General features: G+C 44.6%; 1 protein-coding gene across 2 annotated transcripts in view; it reads right to left on the reverse strand.

Moving 5' to 3' along the window:
* Positions 1 to 24397, reverse strand: part of VWF (von Willebrand factor) — a 154252-nt gene that overhangs the window by 52970 nt on the left and 76885 nt on the right. For both annotated transcript variants that reach the window (XM_077930743.1, XM_077930742.1), the window contains exons 30-37: positions 23082 to 23225; positions 12012 to 12155; positions 10322 to 10486; positions 9431 to 9474; positions 7828 to 8005; positions 6611 to 6831; positions 4266 to 4458; positions 2773 to 3114 (exon numbers count right to left, since the gene is read on the reverse strand). In XM_077930743.1, coding sequence (XP_077786869.1) covers positions 2773 to 3114; positions 4266 to 4458; positions 6611 to 6831; positions 7828 to 8005; positions 9431 to 9474; positions 10322 to 10486; positions 12012 to 12155; positions 23082 to 23225 — 1431 coding nt within the window. The remainder of the gene's footprint in view (positions 1 to 2772; positions 3115 to 4265; positions 4459 to 6610; positions 6832 to 7827; positions 8006 to 9430; positions 9475 to 10321; positions 10487 to 12011; positions 12156 to 23081; positions 23226 to 24397) is intronic.

Genomic DNA, 24397 nt, shown 5'->3' on the forward strand with positions numbered 1-24397 from the left:
TGAAGAATTACATTGCAGCTCCAGGAATTAACTAGTTCTCAAACAGAGATCTGCAGAAGTAGGTTAAATTAGGTTTGGTAAACCTATACGTATTTTTATTGGTCTGCAGTGTTACAGTGATTAAGCAATGCTGTCCACTGAGTCATTCGTGTATTCTGCACAATGTCCTTGTAATTGACAATGCTATTCCTGGCCACCCTAAGACATGCACCTGCTCCTAAGAAACAGGGAAAGAAGATGCCATTGTTAATACACCAAAGACTACTTTATGCGAACTGGTAGTTAAATTGGGGAGTTCTTTGGCTGTATGTGGCTATGTCACAAGCTGAGAATCTGAGGAATTCAGAGAGGTTATTAAAATGCCTGAGCCTTGGATGCTATGACGGGAAAGCTGGCTTTCTCACTAAATCCAGGAAATGGCAGGCAGTGCTTTCTCTCTCATTCTCCCTCTCTCTCTTTTTCTCAGATTATTCCTTATGGAGTATTTGCAGTAGGTAGTTTCTTAAAACACTAGGCTACAATAACAGTGTCTTCTCAAATACGTCTTGTGCAGTTCTCTAAGAACTGAAATCTATTTCATTCTGCCTAAATTCGCTTTCAATTTCTTCTCTGCTTGGGTCTGAAGGACAAATGACACCACCAAAAACACAGAGATGTGTTTTTCATATACTTCATATACTTGCAAGGTGGAGACTAGACTGCACCTTTTGTTGTGGTTGCACCAACCTTTCAGGCAGTGGTTATTTTATGTGCAGGCTTGTGTGCTTGAGTAACAGAGGAATATTATAAAGAGTGAGAGGGAAAAGAGCAATACTGTACAGTAGAACACCCTTCACTGTGTCCTTCTAGGGAGAAAGAGGGCAGATCAGTAGAGCAGCGGGAGTTAACAGTAGACAAGAGAATTATGAAATATTCAAAATTTATATCCAAGATTTGTCTTGGAGACAGCCTATTGTTTTTAAGAAAACAAAGTGATGTAAAATACACTTAATTTCCTGTTGAAGATAGTCACTTTTTATTTACTGGCATCTCAGGCCCAGGGGCATCTTGCCCATAGAGGCAAGTGGCGCGGGGCGCCAAGTTCTGGAGGGCGCCAGGGAAGAGGTGGAGGCTGGGCGTGGCGCTTCCCAGCATCAGCTCACTGCCCTCGCCCGCCTTGCTGAAGCAGCACCGCACCTGGAGCCACCCTCCAGCCACTGCCCACCTCCTCCAGCCCTGCAAAGCTTCTGGCAGTGCCGTAAAAAGGTTGGCAACTCTGGGAAACGGGGGGCGGGGCGCCGGAGGGATCTTTGCACCACGGCGCCGGATATACTTAAGACGGCCCTGCTCAGACCAAATGGATTTTTGAAACTGGAACATAAGAAGAGTCTTAAAAGATCACGGGTCCACTTAATCAATCTTCATGTTTCCAACAATGACCAAATATACGTCTCTGAGAAGTCCAGAAATAAAGCATGGACAACTGCCTTAGGTATTCCAAGGTATGCTGCCTCTGAAGAGGAAGGGTTTGTTACATTTCCTGGCTCACCCCCTCTAGAGCAAATGTGAGATGATACCACGACCAGCCGTTTTCAACTTTCCGGGGCGAAAGCTCAACAACCATCTTCTAGCCTTAGAAAGCAGAGCTTGGCGTCAATTTAGACTACCAATGGCCACTGGTGGAGAAGAGGAGTGCGGGGGGAGCACACCGCCCTGGGCAGCGTGATCCTGGTGGGTGCCATCGTGGCTGCCTCCCCTGCCCGCGCTGGGTGCCATGCCCCTGCAGGCGGCGTGCCACGCCCCCGGGATGCGCGCCAGCCCCGCTCCCGCCTGCTCTCTGCCCCCCCCCCTGGTGCCGGAGCATGAAGCTCCACCACTGCCAGTGGCAATCACATGTATTTCCCACATAAGCCCGCAAAACTGAGCAAAGGGTTGGAGCACCCTCTCTGTGAGAAAAGGTTGAAACATGAAGAGGCTGGATATGCTAGAGATAGCAAATTATGAGTAGGATGGGAAGAGTGAACAGAAAGCATTCTCCTTTCGTCATAATACTAGGATTCATAATAAAACAATGAAGTTGATTGGCAATAGGTGTAGGTCCCAGTCAAGACTGGGGAGCCCGTGATGGTTGACTCCATTGGAGTGGGAAGGGGGAAGGGTCAACTTGAGAAAAACGGACCTCTCTCTGCCCCAGCAAAGAGAAAGTGTGGGAGGATCCAAATCAAGGTGTGGCTTACCAAACCTCCAACTGAATTTCAAAGAGCAATTCTCACCACGGTTAATTGCATGCATTTAATTGTATTTCCTTTCACCCTTAGTCATCTTTGTAAAGGAGTTACCACAGTCAGTGTAAACAACCAATCTAACCACAGCTATTAGTGAGGATGGTTTAATAATAGAAACAAAACAAAACCAGCCTATATGTCCAAAGTAGTATTTCTCTGAACTTCAAAAGCTGGGAAGAAACCAGAGCGGAGGGCTACTTTCTTCACACCCTGCTTATGAACTTGTAGACATATTTGCATGGTTACTGCTGGGAGGCAGCAAAATCAAAATCAGTTATAAGCAGGGAGGACAACAGTCTGAATTAAAAGGCATACGTTTCACACCTGTGTGTGCGTCATACATGTGTCTGTGTTGTCCGTGATGGTAGTCAAGAGGGGGAATGGCCAACCTGCCCTTCCCCACCCCACCTCTAAAGCTTAAATATTGTGTTCGGAACCTTGAGGCAGCTCAAAGACCAAGTTGGATTACTGAAGATTGTATTTCTGCAAGAAGCAGTGAAATCCTTACCACAAAACTCTGGAGATCTCCAATCCACACAGATCCTTTGCATCCTGCAGAGGTGTGCGTAGGAAGAGATGATCTCACATATTTCATCACCATAGCAGTTGTTTTCTTCACAAGCTGCATAGTACAAGTTTGGAGGAATGATTTGGTGACATTCGTAAAACTGAGGAGACAGCAAGATGCTGCACTTTGTCGTGGCATGGCCAACGCATTGGCCAGCTCTGTTCACCTCACAGATCTCCCCTGGCTGCTTCACTGTCCATTCTTCAATGAAGAGGCTGCTGTCGGATGTAAAGGAGCCATTTCTTAGCACCAAGTCATTGCCACTGTTTTGGTCACAGATCCCTACAGGAGAGGGACAGAAGATAATTTTATAGTATCTTAGCTTTAGAAGTTAGTTATCTCCAACAGGGAATTGAGCTTAGAATATGTATAAGACCCATACCTGAAAACGTTTGCTAATCCTACCAAAACTATGTTAGGCCCATCTCAAAATTGCTACAGCCATTTCACCTGAAGAGGACCCTTCAAATTTGCTTCACCTAATGCTACACCCCCTACACATTTTCTGTATTTTAGGTGAGCGGCAGACACAATTCTAATCAAAAGTTCCTAGAAGGTTTCTGAGAATGGCGAGAGTTGGTTTATGCCAGCTCCAATGCACACTATTTCTAGAGAGGGCTCATCCAGACTTCTAGGCAAAGGTCTGGGCTTTGAAGCTGCACGTCCAAGTGTTTTTTGTTCTGATGTTGTGTTGTGTTTTTATTATTTTTGCTGGGAGCTGCCCAGAGTGGCTGGGGCAATCCAGTCAGATAGGCAGTATATAAATACAGTGGTGCCTCGCAAGACGAAAAGAATCAGTTCCGCGAGTCTCTTCGTCTTGCGGTTTTTTCATCTTGCGAAGCAAGCCCATTAGCGGCTTAGCAGATTAGCGCTATTAGCGGCTTAGCGGGCTTAGCGGATCAGCTGATAAGCGGCTTAGCGGATCAGCTGTTAAGCGGCTTAGCGGATCAGCTGATAAGCGGCTTAGCAATCAGCTGTTAAGCGGCTTAGCGGATCAGCTGTTAAGCGGCTTAGCTGATCAGCTGATAAGCGGCTTAGCGATCAGCTGTTAAGCGGCTTAGCGGCTTAGCGGATCAGCTGATAAGCAGCTTAGTGGCTTGGGAAAAAGGGGGGGGGAGGGAAAAAACCCTGCAGGAACTCGCAAGACATTTTCGTCTTGCGAAGCAAGCCCATAGGAAATTCGTTTTGCGAAGCACCTCCAAAACGGAAAACCCTTTCGTCTAACGGGTTTTCCGTCTTGCGAGGCATTCGTCTTGCGGGGCACCACTGTAATCAATTCTTGTTGTTCTTGTTGTTCTTGTTTTGTCCCAGTGCTTCCTCTGGAAAACCCTGTGCTGAGTTGATATGATTTGCTCACCCACCATTTAAAACACTAAAAACCCTTACCGGAGAACTACCTGAAAACCACCCAAAGTGTAAATTTTCTAACATACCACAAAGGCCATGCGTTTCTGAAGCGAAGCTCTTTGGGCTAAGTTGTAAGGTAAATTCATTGTTGCTTGGAGTGAAGGAGAGGATGTGACCCAGAAGAGAGAACCGGATTTCGTGCATTATTGCTCCATAGACATTGACTGCAACATGACCGTCGGCATAAGGAACATTAGTTGTTTTGCCATTCACAGCAACCTGTTTGAAAAGAATTGAGAAAAACTTGTTGTTGTTTCCATGCATTGTTGTGAATTGCTTTGAGGGTAATGTAGGTGATTAATAATAATAATAATAATAATAATAATAATAATAATAATAATAATTTTTTATTTATACCCCGCTCTTCCTGGTTCAAAAACTGGGCTAAGGGCGGCTAACAACAAATTTAAAACACTTAATTGTAAAAGCAGCATAAAATACAGTATAAAAACATGGATAACAATAAAATTCAAAATTCAGAAATCAATTTAGGGGAAATAAGCATTAGAATAATCCCCAGGGCTAGCTGGCTGAATTAGTCCTACTTGGGCCAGCGAGGAGGCCAGGGGAGAATTAGCTGTGGGTCTCAGAGCAGGTAATCTTCATAAAAGGGGAGAGGGAGGGAAGAGAAGGGAAATAAAAGATCAGGCTGAATTCAAATTAAAGGCCAGGTGGAATAGCTCTGTCTTACAGGCCCGACGGAAGGAGGTTAAATCCTGAAGGGCCCTAGTCTCATGGGACAGAGCATTCCACCAGGTCGGAGACATCACTGAAAAGGCCCTGGCAGAGGACAGTCTGACTTCCTTAAGGCCCGGGACCTCTAAACTATGGTTATTCATGGACCTTAAGGTCCTCTGCGGGGCAGAGCAGGAGAGGCGGTCCCGTAAATACGAGGGCCCTAAGCCACAAAGGGCTTTAAAGGTCAAGACCAGCACCTTGAACCTGACCCTATACTCCACCGGGAGCCAGTGCAACTGGTAAAGCACTGGGTGATTAAGGTGAATGACTGACTCATTTGGGGGACAGGAAAGGGCTACATTATGTGGTCACCACATTTTGGATGGGGGCTATACACTCTCCACTCCCCCGAGATCTCAGCCAGTGCAGTCTTTAGCATATGCGCCGCCGGCGTGCAAAGATCCGCCCAGCGCCCCCAAATTTAGTTTAGACCCCAAATTAACTTTTATTATGCTTATGTCAGACACCACGCTTAAGCCTTATCTCTTGTTTATGAAAGAAGGGAGGAAAAAGAAACAAACTTTTTTATTTGCTCATTTATTTACAATACACTTATACTGAAGTATACAACACCACCACACTTAAACTTCTAAGTATTGTTTAGGCACCTACTTAGGAGAAACATCAGTCGTGTCAAAGGTGCCGCTGACCCCTGCTGCCGCGTAGCAGCTCAATACCATAGATAACATAATATTTTGATGCAAGAGTTAATTTCGTGCGCACGGCACTGTTGAGAATCACAAGCGTTATCACTGAGTCAAATGCTGCTGTTGTGAATGACAAGCACCGCTGCTGGTGCAGCTTGTCTTTGGTAAATGAGTGCACAAAGTCGAAAGTCCCTTAGTGAAACAGGAGGTATACATTTCGGTAATACCTAGGTATATATGTATTTTGTTTTTCTAACTTGATCAAAATTACTTATTATTTCATAACAGGTAGATAGTTAAGAGCTTAGGCGGCTTCAGTGGCGGGTGCCTGGCGCCCCCCAGAATTCGGCACCCGGGTGCCCCACACCCCTTGCACCCCCAGGTAAAGATGGCCCAAGTTTCAGCCGCTGAGAATCAAGACTGCTCTTGTAAACATAGCTCAGTCCCAGGTTCTGCTTTGGGTGAAAAGAGATGGAACATTGGGAACTGGTTTTTACATATACTATATATTTTGGAAAATGATTTGTCTAGCTGGATGAATTGGTCCTACTTGGGCCAGGGGAGAATTAGCTGTGGGTCTCAGAGCGGGTAATCTTCATAAAAGGGGAGGGGGAGGGAAGAGAAGGGAAATAAAAGATCAGGCTGAATTCAAATTAAAGGCCAGGTGGAATAGCTCTGTCTTACAGGCCCGACGGAAGGAGGTTAAATCCTGAAGGGCCCTAGTCTCATGGGACAGAGCATTCCACCAGGTCAGAGACATCACTGAAAAGGCCCTGGCAGAGGACAGTCTGACTTCCTTAGGGCCCGGGACCTCTAAACTATGGTTATTCATGGACCTTAAGGTCCTCTGCGGGGCAGAGCAGGAGAGGCGGTCCCGTAAATACGAGGGTATTTACCAGGCTCGTTTCTTTTTCATTGGCTATACCACAACTCTAAGCTGCTTATCTAGTCCCCAGTCAAGCATTATTCCCACTACAATGGCTTACCGTCATGTTGCTGAAGAGCAGCACAGACGACCCCTTGTATGTGATCGCCATGGCATTCATGCAATTGAATCTTGGGGTTAAACTGCAAGGCCTGTTGCGAAGAACAACCTCAATATCATGTTCTTTGTCTTCAAACAATGTGTAGGAACAATTGCCTGTTAGTTTGAAATCCAGTCCATCGAAGGTGACAATATGCCTGGTTGAACTTCCCATGCATGTGCCTGTAAAGCGGAAGGAAGAAAACAAAAACGACCATCAGGGGACCTGATCATTTTAAGCAAACCTTCTCTTTGTAGAAATAAATAAAAAAATAAAAAATTGTCCAGTAGCACCTTAGAGACCAACTAAGTTTGTTCTGGGTACAGCCGTACCTTGTTTTGCGACTGGGATCTGTTCCAGAGCCCCGGCTGCTAGCCAAAAAGTACGCAAGGCAAAGTGCTGCCTCTGCGCACATGCACGGAGCGGTTCTGCACATGCGCAAGCGGCAAACCCGGAAGTAACCCGTTCTGGTGCTTCTGGGTTTGCTGCGGACGTTCACCGGAATGGACGCTAGACGAGGCGGATGTTTGCGGAGGTATTACTGTATACACTTTCGTGTGCATGTACACTTCTTCAAATAGCCTCTCTGAAGGTATCTGAAGAAGTGTGCATGCACACGAAAGCTTATACCCAGAACAAACTTAGTTGCTCTCTAAGGTGCTACTGGGCAATTATTTAATTTGTTTATTTATTTCGACTGCGTCAGACCAACACAGCTACCTCCCTGAATCTTCTCTTTGTTGACAGGCAAAGCAACAGGGGAAACTGAGCGGTTGGATTCTGGTGCCTTGCTCTCTGTACCACTGCGCCAGTCCTCTACTGCGCTTTAGTACCACAATTGCAGGTGGCAAGAGGAGGCAGCTGGCAATGGTTGAGAGAAAGCTGCTGTCTGCAGCCCGGCTCCTGAAAGTGAGCAGTTTTCGACCTGCCAACCCACGCCTTCCTAGCGCCACTTTCAGCTTTCTTCCAGGCTACCTGCTTTCACACGTATCCTCTACTTATAGACGTATAGAGTCTAATTTAACTGATCATTTGTAAAGATGTGTTGCTTCGCTCTATGTGTTAAGTTCAGGTAAGCTGAAACTCTCCTGCCTGTTTCTTAAACTGCCCTCATTCACTCTGTCAAGTACCGATCACACCTGAGAGAGGATGAAAAGGCAGCTGAACAACCTACTCACATGGACACACCCAACGGCAGCCGCATGTTTCCTCTACTTTAATAGCAGGGAGACTGTTGCGACATGTTGGTCTGGGCATCTTCTCACAATTAATTCCATGGGTCTCCAGAGCTGTGCGGCCACCCGGGAAGCATGTCACAGTGTGACATTGATCCAGCAATGTCCATTTGTCACCAGGCTGAGCAAAAACGACATACTGAAGTTAAAATAGGATTCTATGTTTAAATGATAACAATGGAAGAGCATTTGGTAAGTAGCCACCAGACTGATCTACAGTCTAAAACTAGCAAGCAAGATGATACTGCCCTTGGGCTGCTAAAATAGCCTTGGACAATTAAATAAAAGAAAGGAACAGGGTTTTTTTTTTTTATGTGTGCAAAAATATGAACGATGTAGAGAAACACTTGGACGTGAACCAGCCAAAGTCAGTGTTTTAAACTCCCACTGATTTCAATAGGAGAATTAAGCATGTATATTAAGGTTACCATATTTTTTTTTCAATGAATCCAGGGACCCTTTTCAACTTCCTAGATGGATTTTGTCAGGGGACTGATTTGTAAATCTGGGGAGTGTCCCTGGGAAATGGGGATGTCTGGTAACCTTAATGTATATATGTTTGCTCCACTGAGATCAATGGGATTTAACTGGCCCTGCCTGTACGGGCCAGTCGTGTCCGACTCTAGGGTGGTGCGCCCATCTCACTTAAGAGGCTGGGGGCCAGCGCTGTCCGGAGACACTTCCAGGTCACGTGGCCAGCGTGACAAAGCTGCATCTGGCGAGCCAGCGCAGCACACGGAAACGCCGTTTACCTTCCCGCCAGTAAGCGGTCCCTATTTATCTACTTGCACCCGGGGGTGCTTTCGAACTGCTAGGTTGGCAGGCGCTGGGACCGAGCAACGGGACCACACCCTGCCGTGGGAATTCGAACCGCCAACCTTTCGATCAGCAAGCCCTAGGCGCTGAGGATTTTACCCACAGCGCCACAATGGGATTTAGTTGTCTTTAACTCTGACTGGATTGTCCCCTCTGCAAGAAAGACATGCCAGAATGCGAAACAATTAATATGATGGAATACAGCGCTTGAGGAGAATGGTACTTGGTCCTATGAAGGACTTTACGATGAGAGTATATGAGTTCATGCATAATCGTACAAAATCCAAAAAAGAAACATGACAGTAAAGCGTAGAATCTCTCTTACATCTTCCAACATGAAAACATCAGGAATGAAACAGTAGATGGTCCTTTTTACTACACCTTGGTTAAAATTTACTAGAAATACCAGATAAGATAGGGCCACATTAGGTGGCACCACGTTTGGGATGGGGCTATACATTCTCCACTCCCCTGATGTTTTGCTAAATGTTGGCAGTTCTGATATATTAGCCAAAAACAATAAGCTCTTGTTCCATGGTTGAGCACCGTCAACCTAAAAGGCATTTATTCCTCCGCACACCCAGTCCCATAAAACAGAAGTCATCTAGAGACGTTCTCCAAGACAAGTGGCTTTGCAGGCTGATTTGATCAGTTGGACATCCACATAGTACCTTTAAGTTATGTCAATGTAAATATTATGTAAATATAAACATATACTGCATCTACTTACTGCCCTCACATTCCCATCCTCATCTATGCACTCTAAGAGAGGCTCTGAAAGAGAAGCAATCATTACACATTTAGAATATCTCATTTATGCAGGGTGCTAACGACTACTAAACTGGGTTCAAAAAATACAGGTTTCAGCACCGCCCACGTGTCACAACATATGTTATTGTTGCTGTAGTATCCTGAGGAATCATCCTTCGTGGGTTTTAAGTTTTGCTCCTCATATTTTTATTATGTTCTCAATTTTGATATATCCACAAAATTCAATAAAAAGTATGGTAAAAATAAAATAAAATACAAGCTTCAGAAGAAAATTAGCCCGAAATATATTCTAACAAATGACTATATAGCCTCTTCCTTCTAAACGAGGAATGGAAGATCAGCACAGGAATGGAGACTGTAACTCTGTTGATTTCCTTTTTTATGGTCATGGAATCATCCTAAAAAAACCCACCCAGGAGCAGAATGGGACGGACCTCAAGATGCCCACAGACTACGACAGACCAGATTTGTCCACCCTTACCAGTGGTGGCCCTATTCACACCCAACTTGACCCTATACTGGACTTGGGACCTTTCTAAGTTTCTCGCTTTCTGACAAAATTTGTTTTAAGCTACAAAACAGATAAATAACCAGGGTGGGAGTGGGGGTGGGAGTTGGCAATGCGTAGCTCATAGTCTCCATTTCTTCTTAACAAGTTTTGTTCTTCATCTCTCACTATGTGATGAACTGGCATAGTTGAAGAACTTCTACAAAGTAGGATCCTCTAGCTTATGAAAAGAGAGCGGCAATTTCTGAGAATAATGGAAGCAATTAAAAAACCAAAGAGTGCACCTTAGATATCTTGTTGTGGTGATGTTGTTTTCTTTTGGTTTGTTTTTCTGAAGCTCACCTGTGCAAAGTTTCCTGGAAAATGTATCACCCGGTGCCAGCAGAGTTGGAAGGTCATCAAACCGTTGCAGCTCGATTATCCTGTCAGGGGCAGATGACCCAGCTAAAGTCCTCAGTTGTGCCCTCTCATATCTGTCTCCAACTCCAATGGGAAGCAGTGCGACCCCTAAGGAAAAGTTTGGGATATTGAAATACACCCTTAGAAGGTGGTGGACTTGCTTCATTGGAAGTTCTTTAACTTATTTATATTATTATTATTATTATTATTATTATTATTCCCCACTCATCTGACTGGGTTGCCCCAGCCACTCTGAACTGCTTGCAATATATATAAACATTTATAATAAAACATTAAACATTTAAAAACTTCCCTATACAGGGCAACCTTCAGATGGCATGGGGTCAGATAAATCATGTCCTCCATCATGGAGGGCACATGTTGCAGTGAGATCACCATAAACTGCCTCCCTCTTGTGGGGCAGGACTGTTTGGATAGCCACAACACACCATTGTTTGCCCCTTGGTTGCTGGGGCTGAAATTTGGCTGGTTTGGGTGTCTACTGGCTGCCAAGGGGCTATTTAACAGGCTGGACTCAGCTAGAGAGCTTCTCTTTCTCACGATGTGCATCAGATCACCCGCCCTCCCACCCTATATTTAGGGCTGTTCTTTGGCCTTGCTATGCCTGTCTAGGGGTTGTCTGTCTTGCAGTAGGGGCCCGGTAGGAATTTTGCCATTTGACTGATTGGCTGTTGCCATTTGTTTTTGCCCACCGTGTAGCAAATCGTCACAACTTTGTAAGGTTGGCGGTTAGGCATTATTTCAATGTTTTGGGGAGGGGACGTGGTTGGCTGTGCCTGCCCCTCCATCATTGCTGCTAGGGAATTCCATTAAAGGAATCCAGGGGCTCGCCTTGCTTTTGCCCAAACCCTGTCAAGGGGCTAGGGCCACGCCAGAGCCCCTGGGAGCATCTGCGGTGAGCTGTGAGATCGAAGCCAGCTTCTCGCTCCCCCAGGATGCTTTCCCTTACTGACATACGGTGGTGCCCAGTGTCAGTCCTGTTCCTGCCACTGTGCAGATTCAGGTAGTCTGGAACCAATGCCTAAGCAACCACTCACATGCTGTAATCAATAAAGATGCCAAAAATTAATGCCAAAAACCTAAAACTAAATTCTGTGTCTATTGTGTCTTTATTTTGGGGGTAGTTTTGGGGGTCTCCACATGCAGCTCTATACCCTCCAACATTTCTCCAATGAAAATAGGATGTCCAAAGGTAGAGCAAGGCATTAGAAACCGGGACAGCTTCTGTAAATGTGGGACTGTCCCTGCAAAATAGGGACACTTGGAGGGTCTGAATGCAAAACATCTGGAGAGAGCCAGGGAGGGGAAGGCTGTGCTTGGGAGCGGGACCCGTGTGTGCTGTGACATTGAGGGAGTGGGATTTACTTGCATGTTTTCATGGTTGCAAAGCCTCTGGTCTCAGAAAGGGGTACTTTGCAGCAGAGACAATGTAGAGGAAAAAGGAACTCTTAATCATTTTTCTGCCAGACATTCATTTGTCCCAACATATCCACAGTTATTGTTGTTGTTGTTCTACTAACAACAACAATTCCCAGGGCTTATTTTAAAAAATTGAGTTACTTTCCAAAATACCCTCGTACTATAAAAATAAAAATAGTGGCAGAATATTTACTATTGACTCTTGCAGAATATACAGCAGCCTCCACGGAATCTTGTGATGGGGCAGATACAATGATCACAGCTATCTTGGAAGCGTTGGGTCTTCCTCCGTTGGCTTCAGAAACGGCATGCTGAACTGTGAAGTCAATCACTTCTCCTGAAAATGAAAAGCAAAAGTGGTCCAGAACCCACAGTAGACTATTTCCAAGAGGGGGTTGTAAAGGGGCCCTCCACATATTGTTGGGCTACAACCTGCACGTCCTGGCTGGGGCTGATGGGATTTGTAGTTCAATGCATCTGGAAGGTACCAGGTCTGTGAAGAATGATTTAGACATTGGTAGGCAAACTAAGGCCCACCAATCTGATGTGGTCCAATTGCCTTCTCAATCCGGCCCGCGGACAGTCCGGGAACCAGCGTATTTTTACATGGGTAGAATGTGTGCTTTTATTTAAAATGCATCTCTGGGTTATTTGTGGGGCATAGGAATTCGTTCATCACCCCCCCCCCGAATATAGTCTGGCCCCCCACAAGATCTGAGGGACAGTGGACCAGCCCCCTGCTGGAAAAGTTTGCTGACCCCTGATTTAGAGAGTAGTAGGAATGGTAAAGTTTATGGGATGTATACTGTTGAGAGACAGAAGATTAAAAATAGGGCAGTTTAATAACTGGCTTCATTTAATCTACTTTACGATACAGTGGTACCTCGTGTTACATACGCTTCAGGTTACAGACTCCGCTAACCCAGAAATAGTGCTTCAGGTTAAGAACTTTGCTTCAAGATGAGAACAGAAATCGTGCTCCGGCGGCGCGGCAGCAGCAGGAGGAGGCCCCATTAGCTAAAGTGGTTCTTCAGGTTAAGAACAGTTTCAGGTTAAGAACGGACCTCCGGAACGAATTAAGTACTTAACCCGAGGTTCCACTGTACTAGATAAGGCATTGCTGTAAGCAGACATAGGCTTGGTTTGCACAACACCTAAAGCCGAACCACCAAGAGACTGTGGTAGTTTTGCTGTTGCACCAAGCTGAGCTTAGTTTGACTTAGGGAATCATCCAAAGCTGGACTTGTGGCTCGGCTTTTTCCAGACTAACCACAAGCTGCAACCAAAATGTCCAGGAAGCAGCAAATCGGCTGCCATCTGGGCTGCATCAATAGTAGTATAGCATCTAGATCAAGGGAAGTAGTAGTGCCCCTGTATTCTGCTCTGGTCAGCCCTCACCTGGAGTACTGTGTCCAGTTCTGGGCACCACAGTTCAAGAAGGACACTGACAAACTGGAACGTGTCCAGAGGAGGGCAACCAAAATGGTCAAAGGCCTGGAAACGATGCCTTATGAGGAACGGCTAAGGGAGCTGGGTATGTTTAGCCTGGAGAAGAGGAGGTGAAGGGGTGATATGATAGCCATGTTCAAATATATAAAAGGATGTCATATAGAGGAGGGAGAAAGGTTGTTTTCTGCTGCTCCAGAGAAGCGGACACGGAGCAATGGATCCAAACTACAAGAAAGAAGATTCCACCTAAACATTAGGAAGAACTTCCTGACAGTAAGAGCTGTTCGACAGTGGAATTTGCTGCCAAGGAGTGTGGTGGAGTCTCCTTCTTTGGAGGTCTTTAAGCAGAGGCTTGACAACCATATGTCAGGAGTGCTCTGATGGTGTTTCCTGCTTGGCAGGGGGTTGGACTCGATGGCCCTTGTGGTCTATTCCAACTCTATGATTCTATGATTCTATCTCCTTCTCCAGAACCTGCACACTTGCACTAAGCAATAAATCAACGAAGCATGCACCTAGGGACCCTGAAGGAAAACAGCAGCTGCTTTGCACTGCTTGCAACTTGCCATGGTTTAGCTTTACACAGTCTGCCCAGACCTACCAAGAGCAGTAAACCAAGAGCTATTATTGGTTTCAGGTTGGGTTTTTTGGGGGGAGACAAACCACAGACCTTGGTTCACACATCACTAAGTCACATTGTGGCTCACATCTGGCTAGCACACCAGAAGTGCTAAGCGGCCTTGATTTCCCTTCTGGGTATTATTGCTATTATTATTTATTAAATTTGTATTTCACCCTTTATCTGAAGATGACAGGGCAGTTCACAACATAAAAATGGGAACCTTCGGACTTGCTCATTCTCATGCAAACCAGACCGTACATTTGTTTATATATTTACTCTTGTTACTCTTTATGTTATGTGCGCAATATCCCTATATCTATAGATCTGCAATGGTAGATTTATAGTACAATAGTAGATTTATAGTAAAGGTAAAGGTACCCCTGCCCATATGGGCCAGTCGTGTCCGACTCTAGGGTTGTGCGCCCATCTCACTTAAGAGGCCGGGGGCCAGCGCTGTCCAGAGACACTTCCGGGTCACGTGGCCGGCGTGACGAAGCTGCTCTGGCGAGCCAGCGCAGCACACGGAAACGCCGTTTACCTTTCCGCTATAAAGCAGTACCTATTTATCTACTTGCACTTAAGGGTGCTTTCGAACTGCTAGGTGGGCAGGAGCTGGGACCGAAAGACGTCAGCTCACCCCGCCGCGGGGATTAGAACCGCCGACCTTTCGATCGGCAAGCCCTAGGCGCTGAGGCTTTTACCCACAGCGCCACCCGCGTCCCAGATTTATAGTACAATAGTACAAATTATAAGCATTTGTATGTAAACTGTAGAGCAAGATATAATAACGTACTTAATGTATATGCAAATAGCTTGGCACTTACATGGAAAACAAACCTGCAAGGGAACACTGCAGAATGTAGAGAATATATGAAAAAGGTTCTGGAGGGGAAATATTTTTAATTCAGTACCAGCCAGAACAATGGAACTTAGCAGTAAAAATAAATTACAGATGACATTTATACACCCATTCAACTCTTCCTCATCACCTCCAGTCAATCTTCCAGTTGTTGGAAAGGATGTGGAAATAGAGGAATGTCTTTTTATTTGTGGTGGGAGTGCCTTCTGGCACGGGTGTTATGATCCAAAGTTTTTTGAAATAAGGAATATTCTTAGATAGCCTGTTCAAGCTACACCTCGGCTGGTGCTATTATCAATATTTTATGGTAGAAATGAGGAAATAAAATAAAAAACACTAATTATGGACTATGTTGAAATGGTGCAGTTTTTTGTGGAATTCTATTGATATTTTTATGCTTCCCTTTCCTCCCTTCTTTTTAGCTCATTTCCTCAGGTTTGTATTACTTCCGTGAAGTGCAAGACACACCAGTCATCTATATTATTTATGTCTACTGTCCATAAAAATGTGTTTCACATTTATCCCTCACTTTGTTTTATTGTTTTTAAACTAGGTGGGAAATTATTTAATTTTTTTTTAAAAAAAAGATAAATTATATGACAATGCCATTTTAAATAAAATTAAAAGTTCACAAAAGAACTAATTCATCAGGGCTATGATACAAAATTACCATTTTCAAAGCAAATTCGGAAATATTAACTTTCTAGTTATGAAACATCATTTAGGCTAAAGGCTAGAAGAAATATTCAAACACAGCATATTTTAATGCCCTATTTAAATATTTTTAATGGTGCTACAGCGACACCCAGTGGAAGGAAAAAAGCACAAACATACTCATTCACTCATTCATCAGGACAGCATGCTACAACCATCCCAAACTCTTAGTCACTCGAATGCCAAAATATATATTTAACAAATTCCTGACATGGCCTAAGGAGTGTTTTCACTGCTACTAGGAAAACACCCACACAAGCAGCAGAACAGCAAATTACCTGTGTGGCCAATGATCTGCCAATCTGGGTGACTAATCTGTATGTTGCTGTTAGGAGTGGCAAAGGTTGAAACGTTTGTGGCATTAACGGATAGGAACAGGCAGGGGCGCCGACTTATAAAAAATATTGGGGGGGCCCATACCGACTTATAAAAAATATTGGGGGGGCCCAAGACCTCCAAACCGCTGCTGCTGGGGGAACGAAAGGGGCGAGCCCCGGGCTGCCCCGACCTTAAGTGAACCTGTGAGGGCCCGCCCTTTGCGGCAGCCGATTGGCTGCCGCCGTGGGCGGTGAATATTAATGAGCTAGGGGGAATCCCCGCTACTCGAGGGGGCTGACGGCAGCCCCGCGAGATTGTTGATGGGTCGAGAGCCCGCAACCCCACCCCCTCTCTAAATAAGCATAATATAACTAATGATTTTCTTAAATTATTGGGGGGGCAGAGCCCCCCCAAACGAATTTTTGAGGGGGCTCAGGCCCCCTCAGGCCCCATGGAGTCGGCGCCTATGGGAACAGGAGACTTGCGGACTTGACTACGCTGTACTCTTTGGGTTTCTTCTGAAATGTTTACTTGGCTAAAACATTCTGTAGCATATTAATCACCACTATCTGGAATTTCTGTGTCCCCCCCCCCCCCGAGATCTTCTGATGCCTTACAGTAACAATAACGGTGTTGGATATACTTTGCAAGGTAAGGACCCACTGTGCCCCCAAGATGGCAGGGGAACCCTGAGAAGGTCCTCTGATGAAGAATGGACACATGGACAGGGACATATGGAGACATGTAATGGTTCAGTTCCATTTGCCCAAAGCCACATCGAAAACAGTAGTTGTACAGCAGAACAGCATCATCCGAGAATCTAAACTTGATTTGTGGCACGTTTGCCAAAATTTTGACCACTGTATACTAGCCTTGCTTCTGAGCTGCCCTATGTACTCCTTGTGTGTATGTGTGTGTGTGTGTGTGTATATATATATATATATATATATATATATATATATATATATATAATCCCCACAAAGGAGAGTCTAGACAGGGGTCAGCAAACGTTTTCAGCAGGGGGCCAGTCCACTGTCCCTCAGATCTTGTGGGGGGCCGGACTATATTTTGAAGGGGGGGGGGAATGAACGAATTCCTATGCCCCACAAATAACCCAGAGATGCATTCTACTCATGTAAAAACACGCTGATTCCTGGACCGTCTGTGGGCCAGATTTAGAAGGCAATTGGGCTGGATCCAGCCCCCAGGTCTTAGTTTGCCTTAGTTTTGTTTATTTGGTCTTTCCGTGATCATTGAAATGTTTTTTTCTTATTACACTGCCCAGAGTTGTGATTATGTCTCTGTTAGATTTTTACGATTGATTTTACAATTACACTATTCTTATAAACTACTTAGAGATGTTTATGTTAAGTGATATATGAACTGTAAAAATAAATCAGTGCATGGGTGGCAAAGTTCAGAAACAGTTTTGCCATGCCACTCACTGTGTAGGTTAGACTAGCAGACATTTGTACTAGCCAATAATAATTTAAAATCCCCATGCCAGGGACATAGAGTGGGAGAGAATTGCAACAGAAGTCTATGACTTGCAGATTTCCCCACTGTGAGAGGGGATGAGAAGATTTACTTGCTTCAATTCCTTTATCATTTCTCTACTTGGAACTTTGCAGTGTTGAATTCATGCTGAGTTCTGGTTTAAGTAGAAGAACTTCTAAAATTAATTCCAGAATTTGAGCATACATAGCTTGAAACACCCAGATCAAGCAGGACTGCTGGCTTTACCTCCCAGTATACTGCCTGCCTAGCATTTATTATTTGCAGTATGTCCCACTCTGCTCCTCAGCCTTCCAACTGGAGGCTGAAAGGGGGGACATGAAGCTCCTTCAAAGAACAGCAGTTTCCATTTAATGGAAAGGAGAAATCAAGAGTGGAGGAAAAGATAATAAAAGCTAGGCATGTGCTTTCTTCAGAAACAGAGCAAAGTACAGGCTCTTAAAGAAGCAACAACAGGGGCCATCAAGAAGTAACATGGCAGAAAGGTGAGAGCCACTTCCCTTAGGCTTGAGCTGTTCACCAAAATCTCCTAGCTGTAGAAGACTTCAGACTTTGCTCTGTGCAGGCATGGAACCCATATGTAGATTAGTTAAAGACCCACAAAGAAGAACTATTAAAATTATACAGGCCGTCTTTTGCACCTGCCATATCAATGAACTTTCCACAATAACAATAAACTTTACAGGTAGTCAAGTTCTTAATGGGAGATTTTTAGGCATATGAGGATCTATTCTTCAACAATTCCATTCATGATTTAGAGAATGGGCAGGGGCGGAACAAGAGACAAAACAATCCCTCAGGCATTATATTGGGGCGCAATGGGAATGCGAGAGAAGCTGTACAAAGCTAATACTTTTTTAAAAAATTGGACAGGAAATAAAAACATAATGATTGGAAAGAGAAATGCAATGTAGAGAGAAATCCAAATGTACTCAAATGGTAGAGAAGCAGCAACTGAAACATGATAGAATATCCATTTGTAGCTATTTTCTTCGTCTGGACCCCCCCCCCCAACAAAAACCCAAGGAATAAAATGTTAAATCATTTTAGGATGTTGTATGATTACAAGAGGCAGGGGAATTCAACAAAGCAGAAGTTCCTGCCTGGACCTCATGAATCACCATATTAAAAAGGTCTCCACGGTTCTAATCACACCTCCTCAATGGCTTTGACCACGGAAGCATGAATTTTATTTATCCACCAGGTGTTCTTTGGTTTTCTGGTTCTTCTTTGAACCTCATCCTTATAGGGTTGGCATAGGTTTTTTTCTTAGTTGCGCAGTTTTTATCTCTTTGCTAGATCTGAAAAGCCTTCCTTTTCTTGTCAATAATGCGTTCAATATCACTATCACTCTCATCAAACCAGTCGTGGTGTTTCTTAGTTTGGTATTCAATAGTTTGTTCACAGGCTGCAATAATAAAGGTAAAGGTAAAGGGACCCCTGATTATTAGGTCCAGTCGTGACCGACTCTGGGGTTGCAGCGCTCATCTCGCTTTACTGGCCGAGGGACCCAGTGTACAGCTTCCGGGTCATGTAGCCAGCATGACTAAGCCACTTCTGGCGAACCAGAGCAACGCACGGAAACGTCATTTACCTTCCCGCCGGAGCAGTACCTATTTATCTACTTGCACTTTGACGTGTTTTCAAGCTGCTAGGTTGGCAGGAGCAGGGACCGAACAACGGGAGCTCACCCCGTAGCGGGGATTCGAACCGCTGACCTTCTGATCAGCAAGTCCTAGGCTCTGTGGTTTAACCCACAGCGCCACCCGCGTCCCGGCTGCAATAATAGATGTTTTTAATATGGTCCAGTGTTCCTCGATGTTATCAGGGAACTGAAAGCAGATGGTCCTTAAGAGTCATTTGGAAGCAATCCCACTTAACAGGATCTTGAAGGGCTTGAATATTCATTTTGCATCTTGGTTTCCTCCCTTGAAGCTTGCATTGAGGTATAATCTTAATAGCCATTGTGGAACGTATTAATCTGTGGTCTGTCCAGCAGTCATCGGTACTCATCATAGCTCTGGTAAGGAGCACATCATGATGATCTTCAGCTCTTAAAATTACATAGTCTAAGAGGTGCCAGTGGTTTGACCAGGGGTGCCTCCATGGTGTTGTAAGATTTATTTTTTTGTTGAAGGAGTGTGTTGGTAATAACAAGGTTGTGCACTGCACATATAGTCAAAAGTAATTGTTGCCAATTCCTTCTTTCCCAATAGTCCCAGGCCACAGATCAAAATCTCACCCAACTCTTGCATTAAAATCACCCAGGATTTTATCTTCCTTCGGCGTCTCTGATAGAATGGCATCCAGCTAAGAATAAAAATTTTCTTTAATGTCTTCATCGGCATCCAGTGTCGGTGCATAAGCACTTAAAATAGTAGTCTGTTGGTTTGGGGCAAGTTTTATTTGAAGGGTTGAAAGTCACTCATTAATGATGGCAGGGACTTCTGACAAGAGCTTCACAAGATCGTTTTTGATAGCAAAGCCTACTCCATGTATTCAACGTTCCTGTTCAGACAGACCTTTCCAGAAGAATGTGTATCCTCCTTTTTCTTCCTTCAGTTGTCCCTCTCCAGCTCTTTTGAGTTTCTTGAAGCACTGCACTGTTAAAACATCACGACTCTCTTGCAATGATGGCGGTCCTGCATTTGGGGCTCCCATTATCTGTGTTATCCAGCAAAGTTTTGTTCCAAAGTTGAATTTACATAGGTAGGTGCTTCTGGGTGCAGATTTTAAGCATCTTTTTTTAATTATATCATCCCTCCAAATAACAATTGCAATTTTTCTGCCCCAGGCGCCAAAATGATTTGAACCTTGTCCTGGAGAAAAGCTGGAAGTATGGATGCAGACTGAGGTCACATCCACACCATAGATCTAAAGCACATTGCTTCCCCCAAAGAATACTGGGAACGGTAGCTTGTTAAGGGTGCTGGGAGTTGCATCCTTATTTTTACCTTTTCACAGCAACTCTCCATTTAATTAATTAACTCATCTTCATTATAATTTCCTTAAACTTATGATTTACAACTGCAATTCTCTGTTTCTAAACCCCATAACATCTCAGCACTCCTCAATGTTACAACAATTTTTAAGATATATTTTAAATTTCTTCCAATCTTCTTCCACTGTCTCACTCCCCTGGTCACGGATTCTGCCGGTCATCTCTGCCATTCCCATGTAGTTAATCACCTTCGCTTGCCATTCTTCCAGAGTGGGTAGCTGCTGCGTCTTCCAATACTTTGCTAGAAGGATTCTTGCTGCTGTGGTAGCATACATGAAAAAAATTCTGTCCTTCCTTGGCACCAATTGGCCCACCATGCCCAAGAGAAAAGCCTCTGGTTGGGAGTTGCAACTCTATAAAGAGTAAGCTACAGTTTGGAAGAAGCCATCTGCTTTAAATGTATGGTTGTAGATGTGGCCAGAAGTGCACTAAATGTGATTCATCATATTTAACATAACTGTCACATTTTAACAAAATAATAATAATCTGACAATACAGCAAATTATATATTGCAATGTCTAAATGAAGCTACCCTGCTGGGGATGGTGAAGGAATATATAAGCTACTGTTATTGCTAGCAGGAAAGGCCATCTTAGAGTTTTCTCATTCATCAAATGATAATATTCTCCAAAATTGACTTCTAGGAGCCAGTTTCAGAATGGCGCTGCAGAAGTATTTTATTATTATTATTATTATTATTATTATTATTATTATTATTATTATCTGTAAGATGACTAAATACGTATATAATAATAACACTAGAGCCAGTGTGATATAGTGGTTAAGAGCGGTGGACTCGTAATCTGGTGAACCAGGTTTGATTCCCTGCTCCTCCACATGCAGCTGCTGTGTGACCTTGGGCTAGCCACACTTCTTTGAAGTCTCTCAGCCTCACTCACCTCACAGAGCGTTTGTTGCGGGGGAGGAAGGGAAAGGAGAATGTTAGCCGCTTTGAGACTCCTTAGGGTAGTGATAAAGCGAGATATCAAATCCAAACTCTTCTTCATAAGGACCAAGCTTAAGGCCAATCAGACATAATGCTGAAGGCATAAAAAGGGATGGAGTCCACATGAAAGCAAGGGGCTGGAGGGATTCTGCATGTCATTTCCAGTCTCATAACCCTAGTTTTGCATCTTTACCAGCCCTTGGTGATTGCTGATATACATCTCCAGCCCCAAAGCCCAGGCAGCAGGGCTGAGAAAGACCTCAACCGAAAATTCTGCAAAATGACCACTAGCCAGATCTGGCAGTGCCAGGCTAGACAGTCCCATTGAGCCAGCCCTGCAGAAGGCATCCTCGCGCTGCAACCCAGCTGACCGCCACAGACTGCTATGTGTGCATTTCTGCAACTTACCTAAACGAATGAAGCCATTCCTCTCTCTCTCACACACAAAAAAACCCTGAAAGAAAATTCTTGACCATCTGTTTGGTTTTATTATTATTATTATTATTTCTCCAGGCTGAGAAAGCAATCATGGCCAATCCTCCAGCGAACTATGGAAGTCAGGTTTCATTTCTCACTTTTCGGCAGCAATAAACTCTACAGCACAAAGTAGGCCAAGGATCCTAAAATCTGGATACTCCCCTGCTCCTATGGGGCCCTGATGTTAGGCTGCTGCCAGACAGACTATATTTTCCAGTCCAAAAACATTATGGGTGGGATCCAAGGCCATCCACGGTGTTGCACACACGCACCAGGGCTTCACTGATCCCCCCCCCTTCTGTAGCAAGTTCTCTCCCCACACCCCCTGCTGCTCCTGAAGACTGTGGGATTCTCCGGAGTGGGAATAAATGTGGCACAAGGCGCTGCGGCCAGGAAGCGAAACCAACGAACTGCCACCACTCCAAGCAGATGTGCACAGGAGTCTGTTTGGGTCTCGCACAATTCATTTTATGACCATTTAAGGAAAGCCACAAAATGAGGGTTGACATTTTAAAGGCTTGCATTGGGGCCTTCCGTTTACAAAGGGGCCGACCTCGTTACCTTTACTGTTTTTCAAAGGTGATAAGGAACGATTTGGCTAAGACTGGGGGAAATGGAAGCTTGTGGATTTCATTAAGGGTCCCACTCGTGATTCCCTGACGATTGCCATGACAGAAATGTTAGCAAGGCCCTCACCACATCGTTGTCTGCGACGCAGTTATGTACGCAGGTGACCTACAGGAGCATCCTTTCACCTGCTGAAAGCCCAGGTGACTTGGTCAGGAAGTCAGCTGACCTTAAGCATAGTCTCCAACTGTGGCAAGAATGCCAGGACTGTCACGAAAACCCTTAAGCTGTCACACAGAATCCCCAATTCCTATTTTTGTTAAAGACATGCTAACTGGAAATGGCTTCCTGTTAGGAGAAGTGGGGCGAAGCGAGAGTTGGGGCTGAGGCTGAATGTCACTTTGCTGTCAAGTGTGCAGATAAAAGTGTGTGTGTGTGTGTGTGTGTGTGTGTGTGTGTGTGTGTGTGAGAGAGAGAGAGAGAGAGAGAGAGAGAATGAAAGAACTCAACTAAGCCACATTAAAGCTACACCAGAGTTTAGATCCCACCAGTATAGCTGGGAACCAATACATAGACTTTGAAGTCCTACATTTTCTGACTGCTGACAGGCGATTTTTAGAATTGTTGTTGTTGTTTAAGCCATGTTGTAAGCCACCATGTGCTATAGAAGAGCAGGGGATGAAATGTTTTAAATTCAAAAAGCAAGTATAGGTGGGGTCAACCCAATAAACCTTCATAGAGTCGCTCTCTGTATAAAGTCCCTGCCTCCTCACAATAATCTGGTCCATCACTTACCTAGTTTGCTGGGGCCTTGCTCTCTTTGGTGAATTGAGCTCACCAGAGACAATAGGCTCGCTTTTTCTTGGGGAACGTTCCATGAAATTTCCAAAGTATTTGCTTTTCCATATTGAAGAACAGCCACCTGAGTTGTAGTTCGACCTGGGGAAGGGGGTGGGGACAACATAAAAATTATTGAAGGAAAAGGCGTCAAGAAGTTAAAGTGGTGGAACGTATGCAGTCTGATTTTTAATGGTTTGCACCCATGAGACATTTAAATAGTTTGGGTAGCTAGAAATGAGAGGACACTTGGATCTATGCTATATTCATTTATAACACTTGGTATCGGCCACCTCGCTGGATTATGGAGAAAGCTATAGAGTTCCAGAAAAGACATCTACTTCTGCTTCATTGACTATGCAAAAGCCTTTGACTGTGTCGACCACAGCAAACTATGGCAAGTTCTTAAAGAAATGGGAGTGCCTGATCACCTCATCTGTCTCCCAGTAGTGATGTATGGAAGTGAGAGCTGGACTATAAAGAAGGCTGATCGCCAAAGAATGGATGCTTTTGAATTATGGTGCTGGAGGAGACTCTTGAGAGTCCCATGGACTGCAAGAAGATCAAACCTATCCATCCTTAAGGAAATCAGCCCTGAGTGCTCACTGGAGAGCAGATCATGAAGCTGAGGCTCCAATATTTTGGCCACCTCATGAGAAGACTCCCTGGAAAAGACTCTGATGTTGGGAAAGATGGAGGGCACAAGGACAAGGGGACGACAGAGGACGAGATGGTTGGATAGTGTTCTCGAAGCTACCAGCATGAGTTTGACCAAACTGCGGGAGGCAATGAAAGACAGGAGTGCCTGGCATGCTCTGGTCCATGGGGTCACGAAGAGTCGGACATGACTAAACAACTAAACAACAAATCAGCCACCTAGTTCCCAGATTAACTTAGATCTGCCATTCAGAAGAAAGTTATTTTGGTAACCAGTTTGCCCTTTACACCTTATATTGGCTGAAGTTGTCAATGCATCTACCCTGCCAGAAAAATAATTACCTGAGTGACAGGCCCAGGCAACACATGAAATGAGGCAGTATAGTTCTAAGGTGACAGAATGAATGCAAGGATGCAAGTGGGGAAGTTATTTCTGAATGTTCCCCTTCATGCAACGAACTAGCACAGGAGAGAACAGAGAGGGCTAGAAGCTTTGTCTTTGCCAAACTACTTTTATTTTTGCAGATGGTTTGTGTTTGTTTTTCTACAGGGGAGACAAATGGCAGCTTGCTGTGATGATTGCCATAATCGGAGGCCTCGGCCCAGTATACCTGAAG

The sequence above is a fragment of the Podarcis muralis genome, chromosome 6, assembly GCF_964188315.1.
Source record: "Podarcis muralis chromosome 6, rPodMur119.hap1.1, whole genome shotgun sequence".
Lineage (NCBI taxonomy): Eukaryota > Metazoa > Chordata > Lepidosauria > Squamata > Lacertidae > Podarcis > Podarcis muralis.